We start from the raw sequence: 16,619 nt of genomic DNA, 5'->3' as shown, positions 1-16,619 counted from the left end.
CGCGCTCCGACAGCCCCGGCCTCGGAGCTGACGCGTCTCCCTGAGGAGCCGCTTTCCGCTCGGAACTGGAGTAGGCGTGAAATAATGTCTGAAGCTCTTCTTTTATAAGGAAAACGGGGTAACCGGCACCTTGAGGAAGGGAGGAGCAGCCGCGGGGGAGAGAAATGACCCCAAATCTTGCGGCGGGACCCTGAGGGCTCCTCTCCTCACGCCCTTCCTGCCCAAACCCTAACCCTAACCTGCCTAACCCTAACCCCACCCGAGGTCTTACCCTCCTTTAGCGTTCATACTGGGATTCAGGATTTCCAAATGTCGGTAATACGTGTTTTTTTGTTGGACTTCTCCTGTGAAGCTGTTGCAGGTGTGTGTAGTCAGGACTTGCTGCCATCGCTGATACCCTGTCAAGAGAATAATCGGCACAGCAGCTTCACTTCTGTGCCTCTTTACAGGATAAACACACCTTGTGCTTTTTTTTTTTTTAAAAAAAAGGATGTTATAACCCATGTTATTTGATCCAAGGTTTATGGTATTTTTTTTCCAGCTCTGAAGATGTGTGTTTGCATAGGCTAGCACAAAGGACTTGGTTGAACAGATTAGATCTTTAACTTGGGAATTGCTTTTGTTGCAAGGGCTTCCTGTCTGATAGCTGTATGTATGGCAGGAAAAATGCTCTTCTCTCTCCAGACGCAAGAAAAAACACATACTAGACAACTCTTAAGCCTTTCCCACATATGCGTTCAGACTGTGAGGTGCCTAAATATATATATTTAAAGGAATAGGTTTCTAGTACTTAGAACCTTTGCTCAGTTGGTGCTTAGCTCCCTGAAGACTTCCATGCTGTTTGCCTCTGTAGAGCAGTCTTAACTCTTACTCCAGGGGCCAATTATTGTCTTCAGAAATAGGAGTTTTACACCTATATGTCAGTAGTCAAAGGATATATGTAAAGCTGTGTTAAAACAGGAGATTTTTTATGCAGTCAAGACAACTGGAAGACAGAGGCAAGAATGCTAGAAGTCTCTGCTAATAAGCAGGTACTGTATAGCAAGATAGTCAACTTCTGGCAGTTTGGTATTCATACTGGTCATTAACCCACCTGCAGGTTCACCCCAAGTTGAACAAATGACAGGTCAGCTGCTGTCCTGCTCAGTGGGAGAGAGGGCACCTTGATGGATGGTTCTTTTTTTTTCCCTGCACTTAAAGGAAGGCCACCCTGTAATGCACTGTTAGTACTTTGCTAACTGCACGTTAACCTTTTTTTATCTCCTTTGGTACATGGCCAATGCATGAGAGCCCTTATCAGAATATGTATTTTTGGTGAGACGAAGAAGTGCTCCTTGTTTCAGGTCACTGTGTCCTGGTCTTGTATCGAAGCTTTCTGTAGCAATGCAGTGTCATTTCAGGAAAAAATCTTATGCATATCAGCAAAAAGACTCCTCACAGCTGCAGTGATCAGCAAAAACAAGAGTTTAAGACATTGTATTGCACAAGGGTGAGCGATGAGGAAATCCCTGTGTTAGTTTGTGAGAAGGCATAAGCCTGCATTAGCCGTAGCAGTCCTGTGGCAAGGCTGGCAGCAGGAGACATCACTCTAGCAGAGTTTTGATCTGTTGTATTACAGGAGTTGTATTTCAGAAAATACATACTGTATCTCTGTGGTTCTTCTCTTCCAAGCCTGCATTCTTGTTCCACAGGAATAATGGTCTTGTGACAGAACAATTTATTTTAATATATGTTTTTTTTCTCGATATTGCTGATCTTGACACGGCTTCAGTTTTCTCTAGTCTTTGCTCTCCCTCTTCCTTTGTAGTTTTGTTCTTTGCTTGCTTGTTTGTTTTTTTCTGTTGGTCAGGGCTGCTGTGTTTAGTTCCAGTTAAGATTAATTAAGTGTTTGTAGGGGAAAAACCTGCCAATATTATTTTTTTTTTTCTGTCATTGTGGTAGTGTAATAAGACACGCGAGTGAGGCAAATAAGCAAATCCTGCCTTGCAGGCTTTAGGATCTAAAACAAACAAGGTTAGAAAAGAGAATGAAATGCCAAATCTTGAGTGAGCTGTTGTGCACAGCTCATGCAGATCCTAGCTGTGAACCGTACCTGAGGTTGGGAGCAGCAAAAGCACAGAGAAAGGAAAGAGTATTGGGAAAAAAAATAAGCTAGCTTGAGAGGATATATGGTTGTTCTTTCCTGAGTAAGGTAGAGTAGGGCAAGAAACAGTCAAGGTCATCAATAACAAAATGGTATAGAGCTGTAGTCACGTGCATCTAATTGAGATAGAGGCATTTGAACAGTGACAGGATCTGTAGTTACAGGTGATTAATATACCTCTGAACTTCAGACCTTGAGGTGACTCTTAGTCCAAAACTGCCAGCATGCAAACAAATCAGATTTTATGTAATTTGAAGGATTCAATTAATTTGAATCAAATCAAATAATCAAAATGTCTGAGTATTCAAAATCATATTTCTGCTTCTGAACAAGTTGTACTTTGAAAGGTGTTCCAGGAAGAAATAGGAATGATAATTAGGAGAGGTGGAGTAAGAAAACATAAAGCTGTCTAGTTATCACCAAAACAACATTCTACATCCATGAGTCAATTCTTAACAGATTACTCAGTTTTATCCTTTAGCTGGAAGGATTGAGAATGAACGTGGGATATTTTCAAACTGGCATGGGATGTCATAATAATAGATGTAATATTTTTATTTTTTCACTGACATTCGCCTGGAGTGATTTTGCTTCTGAAGTGTATTTGCAGCTAGTGTCCTGTCTGACTTAAAACAGAAATTAAAAGATGCAATTTGGAGTTGAATATTATTTCTAGGGGTCACAAGTAGTCTTTAAATCCACTTCTTATGGTTAAATTAGTCATGAAGACATCTGTTTTGATTATTTGTCCTGCTGTTTTATACATTTGTACTTTCTGATGATTGCACAATATTTTCAAATAATTAATAATAATTTGTATTTACACAGTAATAACTGAACTTTCTCTTCGAAAGCAAACCATATAATCTTACAAGCTCATAACCTGTATGTTTTTTTTAAGACTTAGCTCTACCACAGGAGTAGCAGAAAATCAGCCAGAATGTGGTTGCAAATGAGTATGGCACAAGACAGATCGAAGAGTAATAACAGGAAGAACCGGTAACAACCAGGGAGCTGAATTTGCTTTGGTTTTCCTTTGCAGTTTTGAGCACACTCATCTGTAGAAACTGTGTGTATACCTCTCTCCCAATTAGTTTAATTTAGTTGGAGATACTTCATTGTAACATTCAAGCTTTTAATTTCTATAATAGCAGACTTTAGTTTCTGGAAGGCTGAGAATTTTTGGTCTAATTAAAAGTGTGAGAAATTTGATGGCTTGTGATGGATGTATAACACTAGATCAGATGTTGACTCATGTATAAATGATAAAACATATACTTAGTAATTAACTGCCTTTAAAGTGTTTCTTTAAAATACTGAGGGGAAAATAAATCAGAAGGCATCTGACTAAACAGATTAAGGATCTAATTTTGCATTACTTAAGAGAACACAGTCTCTATTTTAAAGTGGAAAAAGCTAGAAGATTCATAAGTTGGAGATGAATGATGTATGGTGTTCTTGGTAAATGATTTGTACTCCTTTTCAGCAGAAGTTATTTTTTACATGTTTTCATGTTCCTAGATGCATAGATATACATGTAGTGTGGGTGATTGCATATTGACCTTTCAAAATCCCCATACTCAGGGTTTTTGTTCTCTTAGTCCACAAGTTCATTGTTGGAATAACAAAACTGTTTGTAAAATTTGTGTTATCCCAAAAAAGGTGTTTATTTTGTGGCTTGTTTTTTTCCCTAAAGGTAGAAGTTTCTAGCTCAACTTATATTGAAATTTGTCACTTGCTCTCTGTGTGTTGTTTTTTTGAGTTATTTTAACTATGCATGGATTTACCTTTCTATAAGAACACATATGAATTAACAAAAGGGAATTTCTCCATTTGCATTTGTAAAATGTTGGGTGCAAACATGGATAGAAGACTTGGTAAGAAAGTCCTGGGGTAGAGAGTTTTATAATTATTTCAGCTGTTTATGTTTTGTTGTAGATTGTGATTTGGAGTCGTGGAGAATTCACAGTCTTTCCACAATGGGAGAAAGGACAGATTGTACGAAGTCGCATAGTTCGCTGGCTGAATACAGCCCCGTCAATAAATCAGACAGGACAGATCCAAGGGACAGCTGTGAAATTCAGGATGGAAACCAAAATGCAATGCAACTGAAGAAAGAAATATCTTTGATAAATGGGATAAGCCTTATAGTAGGCAACATGATTGGTTCAGGTATCTTTGTCTCTCCCAAAGGAGTTCTCATCTACAGCAAATCTTATGGACTGTCTCTAATAATTTGGGCAATTGGAGGGATTTTTTCAGTCTTTGGAGCTCTCTGCTATGCTGAACTTGGAACCACTATTACGAAGTCAGGAGCCAGCTATGCATATATCTTGGAGTCTTTTGGGAGCTTCATTGCTTTCATTCGTTTGTGGACCTCACTCCTAATTGTTGAGCCAACTAGTCAGGCAATTATAGCCATCACCTTTGCTAACTACATAGTTCAACCCTTCTTCCCTTCTTGTGATCCTCCATATTTGGCTTGCCGTCTCATAGCAGCTGCTTGTGAATGTAAGTATTTCTTGAAATTTACTATGGTATTTTTTGATCCAGGGTTAAGCTTTTGTTAAAACAAATCCTGCTAAGTCCCAGAGTTGTTGCAATGGTTTGAAGTTAAGGCCGGAAAAGAACATTTCCAGCACACGACTAACTGGCAGGAATTAGGTCAGTGAATTACCACTTCCTTGTTCAGAAGCAGAACAAGATGTTTAACTATTTCATGTTTGCTTATGTGGGAAAAATGGGTGGAAAAGTTTGCTTTCCCTCAGGTTTATTAAATCAGGAGAAATTTTGTGTGCCATAAAACATTGGAGTGTTTGTAATTGGAGAGCTAGCTCTGTTACATGAACAACTGACCATGTGCTTTAAATCAGGACTTTTCTGCTGTATCAAGAGAATGAAACTGTTTGATTGTACTGTGTGTGTCTTAATTTTAGGGATTTCCTGTTAAACATGTACATGTTTTACATTTCCATTGAACAGTGAAATACACATTTCAGAAAGTCTATCTGGCAAATCCTTCATCACATACAGATCATCATTGCCGTGTGCTCTGGAGACTGCCACCCCTCTTGGCCTGATGCTTTTGTCATAAAGCTATAATAGAACTTGGGCTTTTTCACTGCCAACAATATGCTGCAGGACAGAGATGTGCTGCTTCTAGCTGGTTTCTTTTTGAGGCAACAAGAAGTCTGTTGAAGTATCTCTAGTGTTCCTTATTACAGTTGTGTATGGAGGACTAGAAGAGGGGAAAGACAGAGAGAGAAGTAGTGTGTGCTCCAAATATTTGACCTCTATAACTAGTTGTGATCATTATAGCTTCCCCTTCCACTTTCATATATTAATTTGTTACTGTTGGCAAGGCACTGATGTGCTGGTCCAGGTCCAAGTAGTGGGAAGAGAATTCACAAAATTCTTCCAAAAAATCTGTCAGTTTACTTTGTTCCCTCCTTCCCCCTTCAGGAGAGGAACAAAGGACTTGTATTGCCATGTTCACATTCTTTAAACAGATACTGTCCCAAGGTATCCTGGCACAGATTCAGGAATGTGAGGGAATCTGCTCTTCCATTTAAGGTATCTCACATATGAGGGGAGTTAGCCCTTATGAAAAGCAGTTTATCAAAAAGCAAGAATTAAGACAAAGTGATGAAATTGAAATTATATAGTAGACATAGACAATGTGATATCTTCTACACTTGCTTCTAGGAGAGGGGATTTAGTATCTCTTTTTTTAGTGGAGACATGTGAAAGCAAGATCACTGTCTTGTAGGTGGAACAACGTACTTTAACCATAAACTTATGGTTTAAATGCTTGTTCTACCCTGCTCTATGTATCAGTGCTGAGACTTGCACCCCTGCTCTACACCTTCCTTGAGCTGATCCTATTAAAGCCTACACTTCTCCCTGGCTTGGCAGGGCTGATATTGCTTGTCAAATCCTTAGCTCTGGATATGATTAATATGTTACTAATGAAGTTGCTGGGAGTGGAACTCTGAGCATTGATCAGGGACAGATTGAATGTGGGAATAGGTGGGTTTGTTGTGTGGGTTTCTTTTTTCTTTTTCTTTTCCTTTTTAACTGTAATAATAGCAATACTAGATCCAGTGTGAGATCCGTCTTAAGTGTTCTACAGCATTACTTTGACAATCCTTTTGGTAAATCAGGTGGTATCTGGTGCTACAGAACTAAACCTGACAGTTCTCGGGGACTTTTAAGTAGCAAAACTACAAATAAATTTAAAAAAAAAATCTAATAAAAGAAAGAGGGAGGGGATGTGTCTTATTCAGATTGTTTATTAACTTTTTTCTTTTAAGTTATCAGAGAGAGTATAATTTCATCTGAAGCAGACACAATGTCCTTTCATTAAAAGAAAGAGTTAATGATAATTACACCCAATGGAAGTTGCTTAAAAAAATAAAATTAATAGCTGAAATAAACCCTGTGTGAGCAAATACCCCATGGATAATACCAAACATTAGTACTGAAGAGCAGGGCCTGAAGAGAATTTGTTTTTTTTCCTGAGGACTCTGTGGGAGCTGCAGCCATCCTGACTTTTGAAATCTGATACAACTGTTTTTTCCTCTCATCTTGCCAAGCTCAGTGGAATCTCCTTTAGCTATTCCACTTGGCCAGAGTGTCTAGTATACCAGTGCTACGCTTTCGAGAGCATTACCTTTCTTTTCTTATCTTTTAAAAATACTTAACTTTTCTATTTGATAACTGTGTTAAGTACATTTTTATCTTAATAGAATCGTGTTATTCTTGGAATGTGGGAAAGGAAGTAATTTATCACGTCTTTTCATTTTGATTTGCTACTAGCTTACTCCTCAAAGAATCAAGTTGAGCTTTTATTTACATGCATATTTAAAATACATAGTACAAGAAAATAGTTTGGAGATTAAGTACAATAGAATGTAATGATTTTTTTACTAGCTAGAGAAAAGTACATTTCAGGAAAATATTTAAACTTCTGGGTTGGCATCAATATTGTAATGATAATTAGTATTTATTAGTATTTATTAGTATTTATTAGTACTTATTAGTACTTATTAGTACTTATTAGTATTTATTAGTATTTATTAGTATTTATTTTCAGTAAAGAATACTGAAGATACTGAATCCTGTTCAATATTCAGCATTTGAATTCAGGCAGAAGTTGTTTGGCTCTCCACCTGAGAAAAAAGTCATAAATGTAACAGCAAAATGTTGAGAGCCATAAGAACAATGTATTTCAACAGTAGCTTGGAAAGTGCTTATTGGGGAAGTTGGTCACATGAGTAATGTAGTCAGCCACTGTTACTGAAATATTTAAGTCTGCAAGTCTCACTTCAAGTTCCATTACAATCATGTGAAATAGGTCTGACTGATTTGTTTTGGGATAGAGGGAGGAATATGTTCAGAATACTCATCACGTGCTACTAGTTCTTAAAAATGCAGATTAGTATTGCATGTAAAGCACATGTTATTTGATCAGATCTGCTCTAACATCACTTACTAATACAGTTTACTACAACTGGAGGAGAGTATTGAATTGCCTGTGACTATATTCAGTATTGCAAATGCTCTATGGATGTTCAACTCAGACTAAAAAGGAAGGGGGGAAAAAATTTTGCACACACTATTTTAATGTATTTGTGTAGATGATTTTCTAGATAATCTTTTGTTTTTCAGAACAATATGATACATTGAATTTCTTCTTCTAGCTCCAGGAGAGTTGCAGAGTGCAGCTGGTGAAGGGTAACACTAGGAAAATGGGCATGTAATCAGGGAAGGGGAAAGTCTTTCCTTCCATCTTTTGAAGCAGTGTGCTTAGACCATCTGTTTCCTACTGTTTTGTTTAAACCAGTGTGTTTTCTGTACCAGTGTACTTTGTTTAGTTTAACCTAAGTATTGGAGTAACAGGCAAGTGCATATCTAGATTATAACTTAAAATAGATGAAAAATGAATTGAACTTAATATTGTTTAAATGGTCCCTTAATTTTCCTTTTTTCTTCTTCTTTTTTTTCCCTAGGTCTTCTAACATTTATAAATTGTGCCTATGTTAAATGGGGAACAAGGGTACAGGATATATTTACTTATGCTAAAGTCGCTGCCCTTATTGTCATCATCATAACAGGAATTGTTAAAATATGCCAGGGTAAGATTATAAAATCAAAGCAAAGGTTTGTATTTATCAGCTAAACTGAGTAATTAATCTAAAGACTGTAAAATCTGTTTTATCAGATGCCTCAGTATAAGCATAATATAGCCACTTTGAAAACAAATAATACCAATGTTAGGCATTATCATGATATTATATCACAAGAAGCTATCCTATCTCAGTTGACTTTGAACTGGGTAAAAGAAGGCTGCTGATTGCTCAGCAGTATTGTGCAATTTACAGCCTACAATATGGAATAATAAAGGAAATTAAAACACTGAAATACAGAGTTAGCAAAATACAATGGGAGTGGAGAAAGCTGTAAATTTCTGAGAGGAACATGCTACTTCACAATGAGATCATTTATATTTTTTTTTTACAAAATGAATTTCATGCCAGTCTGAAAGTGACTGAACTTAAAGTAAAACTAGATTTGGAAGAACATGTTAGTAGATTGTGAAACAGCAGCTCTTCCCCCCAAATCCTGAGTTCTATTCTAGCTGTTGAGAATTAGAAAGTTGCTGGGGTTTTAGATTTTTTAATTTTTTAAAATTTGTGTGTCTTGGTCATTGTGCCTTCAAGTTAGAGGAATTCTGAACTTAGTTTTGTTCTTATCCCTTCCTTTGGGGAGAATTTAATCTGTCACTGCCAGTTGTTTGTGGCTTAGTCTGAACTTCATGTTCCTGCACTTTTTGTGCTGATGTGGACAAACTAGATGTTTAATTATAGAGCAGTATCATCCATGGAGCTTTACTTTTTGTGGTTTAAATGCCATGCTTATTCTCATGGCTGAACTGCAAAGTAGAATTGGAAAAAGGGTTTAATAAGAAGCTTTCAAAGAATTAGGGTTTCTGAGGGGTTTGGGTTTTTTTGTGTGCCAAATTTAAAAAAGTATTATTATCTTGTACTTCATTGCATATCTTCCACACACAGGACATTCATCACAGTTTGAGAACTCTTTTGAGGGATCCTCTTTTGATGTCGGAGACATTTCCCTCGCACTCTACTCTGCCCTTTTTTCTTACTCTGGCTGGGATACACTCAATTATGTAACTGAAGAGATCAAAAACCCTGAAAGGTAAATGACTTGGGCTTTCTAAACCTGAATAGTTCCCAGGTTGCCCATTTTGTGGCTATCTTTCACTCATGAGTTTTGATCTTAGGTAGAGCTGCTCTGTACTTAGATTTTAAAACTGAACAGCCACTTGAAAGAGTTTCTAGTTTTAAACTCCATTAAAAATGGAGGAAAAAAAAATAAGAATAAATCTTGACGATTGCAGGATGCTGTATTCAGTGCTTGATAAGCTTTCAGTTGGAGATATTTCTACTGTTTTCTACAATGGGTGTTAATATTGCAGTGAAACAGAAGTGTAGTTAGTGTGTGCTGTGTTTATCTGTGCAATGATACTGACTTCATATTTAAGAATGTTACCTTTTCCATAAATTTATGCTATAAAAGTGTGACTGACTCATCTTGTTCAGTTGTGAGTAAGCAGATGCCTTGATGTTAAAAATAGAATCCCATTAGATCATTTTTATTTCTTATTATAAGCAACAGCTCAGATTGCTACAACTGAAAAGTAAAGAATGAAAGAGATTTTTTTATTTTTTTTCAGTTATCCCAACTGATTTTGACTTTTGCAAGTCAAGTGAGTTCTATACTGTGCATTTATTTAACCAGGGAAGTTTCTAGTAAAAAGATAAAATAGCAGATAAGTATTTTAAGTCTAAAAATAGTTATTTTTAGTCAGACTAAATTTCAGGTTGACAGTGTTTCCTTAAATTATCTTGAAGGATTTGTTATACCTATTCAGAAAAGATGTATGTTTTGTGTTTGCATTGGTCATTTGGTCCTTCAGATTTTTTTTTTTCTGCTGAAAGAGCATTACTTTTGCAGGGCCTTTTCATCTTTTTAAAGTTGGTGTATTGTTCTGCCTTCTCAGTTGGATAACTCTTGTATTAGATGCAGTGTTCTGAAAAATATTCTTTCTTACAGAATATTCAGCTGATGAAAATATCTTTAGATTGGTTTGCTATTGACAGGCATCAGTGTGTAATACAAGCTTCAGTCTTGGTAACAATTGTAGGTGATAAAGCAAATTCCAGCTTTCTACACTGACAATTTTGAGGAATAATGAAATGTGCCAGACTTCTATAAAATAACTCCAAGAATTATACATTTTTCATAATTACTCAATTCATAGAGTCCTTGTGCTTGTCCAGTCCGAATTTGAGACCCACATGTTAAATTTGGACTAATCCCTTGGTTTTTAACTTCGGTGATAAAAAGTACTTAAAATTGAAGTTCAGCTTTTTGTTACCTTATGTAACATTTATGAATTAATTTCTAAGGGTTTTCTAGTTCTGTTTCTTCTCTGTGCTGTGGTGCTCAGGTCTCTTCCTGTGAGTGTGCAACCAGTTACTAATTTACAGATTTATATGGTGGGGTGTGGTATGTGTTTGTTTTTCTGTTTCCACAGCATCAGACAAATCCAGCTGGAGTTCTGGGCCTCAGGAATTTTTTGAGGAAAATTGCAAAGTACATTTCAGTTTTCTGCTTTGTTGGGCTTTTGTTGTGGGGATTTTTTTTGTGGGTTTTTTTTCGGTGTTGTTATTGAAAGCCATGTTCATGGCAAGTGCTCATCCATGTCACCATGCCTTGTTTGATTTCAAATTGGGCAAATGGGAGAGTAACACTCTCAGTTCTGCTTTCCCTTTTGAGACACTTGAATATCCCTGCAAGCTTTGGGAAAGGGATAAGGCTGAGAAAAGCCAAAGCCTAAAATTAAGAGTTTGCTTCTGCCCTGCAGAGTTTCTCCCTCTGGAGCTGCAGACGCAGAGGTGTGAGTTTATCTCAGCTTTAAATTAAATTTTATCTGTTTACATCTGAAGGTTTGCAGCGTTTTCATGTTACTCTAGACTTTGTTTTGGTATTACTTTCTAGAAATACGTTTGCTAGTAAGATATACCACATACAGAAGTTCACAGCTGGCAGCAGTTTTGGATCTGCCCTCTGCATCTCTGCTTTCTGCAGTTATGCAGCCCAATTAGTGAGTTCTGGGAAGTGATGAGTGAAGATAAGACCAGGGGCTTGGTTTGGTTTAGTAGATTTCTCTGCACCAATTCTTGAAGTAGGTGCTAGAAGAGCAGCAGCATTCTCCAGGGAAATGAGTGCAGAGACTTGAGCTCTGTCTCTTTGGGTTCTAGTTGTGGTGATTAACAGGACCAGTAAGAAATAATTTAAAGCATGCAAGTTTTAAGGCTGTTACTACTGAACTGGAAACCCTGAAGTTAGGTTAAGGAAACTGGAAATGGAGTTGCATAGAATCCCTTTTTACATTTAGGTGTTAAGTTACTGCAAACGATTCAGAATTTTCCAATATTCTATACTAGAATTTCTAGTTTTAAAAGAAACCAAAATCTTCCAGAGATAGCTATTTTGAAATCTTTATTCTGTCTTCATACCTTTTATCTCCAGGGTAAAGGATGCAAATAAATAAATTTACTCTGTTATTAATGACATTTTTTTTCCTGGGTTGTGAGTTTTCTTTTTTATTACAGGAACTTGCCACTGGCTATTGCAGTGTCTATGCCAATTGTGACTGTTATTTATATTATGACCAATATAGCTTACTACACAGTCCTGGATGTGGAATCTGTGCTTTCTAGTGATGCTGTGGCAGTGGTAAGTTGACCGTGTGGTATTTTGCTACATTATTTACTTTTAACCTTTTAGAGATGCATTTCATTTGGAGGAACAAACCAGGAAACATCCCTAGTTTATTATAGTACTTCACTGAACACAGGAGGACAGAACAACTCATCATGTCATCATGAATAATTTAAATAGAAAACTATGTATTGAAATAACATACAGCAATAATATCAGAATTATTGCAACAGGCACAGATGCATCGTGTTACTGTATTTTGCAAAGAAGCTAATTAGACTTGTACACTTTGAGCTGATTGCAAATTAGACTCATTAGTACATAATTATCCACTCTGCTTCTTCATGCTACAGTAGTTAGAAAGTTGGAGCAGGACTCAGAACAGTGTTGCCCTGAGCTACATTCTGCTGATCTAATCATTGGTGCAGTGCATATCTAAATGGACACACTGTAGCTCAGCTATGACAAAATTTAGCTTTGTATCTCTTTTATAATAATTTTAATCACTGGCTTACCAGCATTTTCTTAATTCCAGCATCTTTTGATATTTTGAAATGAATTTTTTTGGTATATACATGGAAGTTTGAATCCAATTAAAATATATAAGCTTCTTAAAAGAAAAACTGGTCAAAACATGTACTAATATAATAAAATTTTGCCCTGTAGCTAGTGAATTAATTGGATAGTTCTGGTTACTATATCCTTTAGATTTGAGACTTGGAAAATTTAATCTTTTTGGTTATTTATATTGCAGTAAAATAAATAGCTTTCCCTCTGTTTTAGATTCCCAATTGGCTTCTAAAACTTAAGTTGTTAGACAACAGACAGCTTTACATATTTATATTGGTTATTTATATTGGTTATTTATATTGGAAGAAAATAAATAACTTCATATTGGTTATTTATATTGGAGGAAAATAAATAGCTTTCCCTCCATTTTAGATTCCCAAGTGGCTTTTAAAACTTTAGTTGTTAGACAAGAGACAGCATTAAATACATCAAAATGAAGGAAGTATCCTGAGTTCCCACAGAGGATTACTATGATTAAAAACTGGCATAGCAAATCAGCAAACTTGTTTCAGGTATTTAGGCAGATGGTTCCACAAAAGCTTGAGAGGTATTTTAGGTAAGCTTTCAAAATAGTTTGTGGTAAATGTGGGTTGTAACTTGTTATTTCCAGTGTAATTATACACATATTTATTGAAGGAAAAAAATATTTCTTTGCCTCTTTTAAGCTGGAATATACAGAACTGTAATAAAATATATTTTGACATCTTGGTAAAACACTTCAGATTGAAACAAAACAAGAGCAGAAAATATTTAATTTTTAATCAGCATATGGTCAGGGGTAGTAAAATCTCCAGGAATAATTATTTCTATTATAGGCCATAATATCCCATATGAAGTGCCTTCCAGTGCCTCATAGTGGAATTTTTAATTCTTGTCTAGAATTAATTAATCCAGACAAAACTAAAAGTCAATGCACTGTCCATCCTGACTTCTGCAAAGCAATACACTTGTTGTTTTTTTTCCTAACAAAAACTTGGAAAATACACTTCTTTGATAGCAGTGAAATTCTGCAGTCCAGCCTGTTCCCTAAGACTACTCTGTGCCCGCTCTTCTGCTCCTGGCCTCTGTCATCAGAGCTATTTGGTCAATGGGATCAGGAAAACTGATCCACCGTGGGACAGTCCAGAGGACTTCCACTACTCTGGGTAGTGGAAGAGTTTCATCCTCAATGGAATCTTTAAGAAGACTTGTGGTCAGTGGATGAATTAAAATAAGAATTAAGCTGATTCAACAACTAATCTGATGAAAATCAGCCACTTTCACCTGGTTAGATATTCTACATGTGGTACATGATACAGACTGCTGTAGTTTCCTTATTGGCCTCTATGTAGTTGTAGGATGAAAATTATAATAATGAGTTTTTAAAGAAACCTGGTAGTAATATTGCTGCATTTCTGAGCCTTTTGTGCAGTACAGCAGCAGTTAAATTTAGTATTTCCTTGTCACTAATTCTGGGAAGGAGCTGAGAAGCTTTCTCCTATTCATTTCAGTCAAGAGGCTTTGAACTGGAAATGGGAGGAAAGCTATTTCCATTATCTAAATGAGAGTAAATGTTGTCATTGCCAGAAATACCAGTAATAGTCTATCTTTGCACACATCACCTTGAATACTGTTTTTCCTGGCAGCTGAGAGGTGAAAGAAATCTTACCAAGAGATTATATGGAACAAAATGCTAAAATGTCCTTCTTCAGTATTATCCTCATTGTGGTATAGTCGGGGCTAAAAAACTCACTTTTGAGCTCTTTTTTTGTTCAAGTAATCTTAAGTCATACAGCAACAGCTACCTTGGAAGTTCTGCAAATGCTTTTCAAATAGCTGCTGATCATGGAAAAATCAATTCCTTTTTCAAAGGTTGCTGTCACTTTCACAGAAATTTTCACTCACTTTCCCATCACTGATCAACTGTTTTTTGGCATCTGAGAGAGCCACTGTATTTTTTGTTTATGAAGAGGGCAGCTGCCTACACAAGCACTCTTTTGGGTGCTTTGTCTAACAGGAAAGAATATACTGGCTGCCAGTGCACAATGTATGAGCTGCTTCCTGTGTTTGGTCATGTCTGGGGTTTTTTGATTGAGTTCACACAATAGGTGACACATGGCAGCTTACTTCTTTTACTTGGGAAAGCTAGTAATTATTCCTGATTCAAGTAAACATTTGATTGTCCTGCCTACCCAACTATAATCTTTCTTTCAGCTCCACAGTTTTATCAATGGATTGGGAACAAAGATAATTAGTTGCATCTTCAAATACTGTTATGTGAGTCCAGCATTGGTCAGTCCAGTTCACCCTGATGTACTCATAGTCTAGAGCAGACTTGCTTTGCTTCATCATGCCCTCTGCCTTTATGAACCAGGAATGTGGAGGCTGTGTGTTTTAGCTGTTTTATTCTTTGGTATGTAGTTTAACAAATGGTGAGTCTCTTTCTTCTCACTGAATTCAGCCAGAAATTCTTAAGTTACTCTTAGACCTTATTGCTTCTCTTCCTTCATTTGCCCAGTCACTGGCTTCTTTTCTGAAGAGGAAAATCAGGTTGTCTTTGGCTGCCAGCATCATGTCCCCCTTCTTTGCTCGCACTGGCACCTCCCATTAGGTTCCTTTGGATGAAATGCACATTCTGTACCTTGAAATGGAAGAATCACTCATGAGGGACAGGGAATTGCTTTTAGAAGAGAGAGCTGTTTAGTAAGTCACTTGCCTTCTTTTTTGAAGCTAGCCATAATTCACTACCAATGCATCAACTGTTGCCAGTTACATAGCTCTCTAGAGCTATGAGAGAGGGCTACGTAATATTTTCGATATGAGAAAGGTGAGAGACTTTGGAAAACAACAAGCCCTTATTCTACAGCTAGCTATTAAAAATGCTGAGAATAGGATAAACACCTGGTAAGATTTAGATAAAGTATCTTTAGTACCTACATGAAGGCTTAAATTGTTTTACTGTTGGAGCTGACATCTGTAATCTTCATGTGGGCCATGCAGAAGAGACCTGGTAACATGCAGTAGACATTGGAGTGTTTAATGCAGTTGAGAAGTGCTGGTTTCTCTTACCATAAAATTGAATTGAGTGACCTAAAGATGAGAGAATTTCATGCTGGACCTTGAACTGCACTGGTATCTTTTGCTCCAAGAAAAGGCATTGCCAACAATACAAGGAGAGAATTATGTCTGAGTAGAATCAATCACCAGAATGGTGGTTTAAACAAGCATTACAGGGAACCTGAACATGTAAATTGCTTTCTTTTGCACCTTTACAATCTTCTGACTGTTTTCAGTTGATGTGCCTTCCTTTTTACTTCTGTAATATATGTGACATTAAGTCTAATTTGGTCAAACTGAACAGATGTCATAGAGTATCTTGACAAATGTAATCCATGGCAGTGGAAGAAAACTTCATCTACTCAGGGCCTGTTTTTTCATACATAGCTTCCTGATTGTCATAAATCAGAGGTTATTTGTTTCCTATAGAAAGTAGCTCCAGAAAGACCTGAGAAGCTAAAAACTGAGAAAACATACTGCAGTTCTGACTGCCAAATCTTCCTGTAATGTGGGAATGTATTTACACTCTGCCTCAGAGAAAAGTCAAAGCAGAATTAGTTGCACTTCCCTGATACTAGTCAGATTGCTTGTACATATTAGTCTTGCTGCTCTTCATGACTTGCAGGGTAAGAATGTTACAGAACTGAGCCTGGAAAAGCTTGCATGTGCAATAGGATCCTGAAATGAGCTGCATAAAGATGCTCTGTAGGTACTTTTAGGGCTTCCTAGTAGAAACATCTCATACATACTCTTTGGGTATAGTTTTATGTAAGTTTCTTCTTCATGTGAGACTACATTCTCTTTGCGTTTATCCATCTGATCAGTACTGTTCAGTGTTTTGCCAGCCTAGCATGTGCTTGCATCTCTATATGCTCTCATTGTAGTCTGACATTTTTTGTGTGCCTCTAAGTGCACTTCTTGTGTGCAGCTAAGTGGGTTCTCATCTTGTGATTCGTAACATAAATGTGGGTCTCTTTAATCGTCTTGTGCCTAAATTACTGGATGTGAGGCAGAATCCTGTGTGTTTTGTTGTGGCAGCTCTTTTTTGTTTGGGAATTCC

The 16,619-nt window shown here is 36.9% G+C and overlaps 1 protein-coding gene across 1 annotated transcript in view; it reads left to right on the top strand.

Moving 5' to 3' along the window:
• The first annotated feature begins 4,087 nt into the window (after positions 1-4,087).
• Positions 4,088-16,619, top strand: part of SLC7A6 (solute carrier family 7 (amino acid transporter light chain, y+L system), member 6) — a 21,362-nt gene continuing 8,830 nt past the window's right edge. The window contains exons 1-4 of the mRNA XM_010004426.1: positions 4,088-4,654; positions 8,155-8,280; positions 9,217-9,361; positions 11,845-11,968. Coding sequence (XP_010002728.1) covers positions 4,123-4,654; positions 8,155-8,280; positions 9,217-9,361; positions 11,845-11,968 — 927 coding nt within the window. The 5' untranslated portion in view covers positions 4,088-4,122. The remainder of the gene's footprint in view (positions 4,655-8,154; positions 8,281-9,216; positions 9,362-11,844; positions 11,969-16,619) is intronic.

This window comes from Chaetura pelagica, unplaced genomic scaffold (assembly GCF_000747805.2).
Source record: "Chaetura pelagica isolate M959 unplaced genomic scaffold, ChaPel_1.0 scaffold449, whole genome shotgun sequence".
Classification (NCBI taxonomy): Eukaryota; Metazoa; Chordata; class Aves; order Apodiformes; family Apodidae; genus Chaetura; species Chaetura pelagica.
The sequence above is the reverse complement of the archived record's forward strand: the minus strand, read 5'-3'. Positions and strand labels throughout refer to the sequence as shown.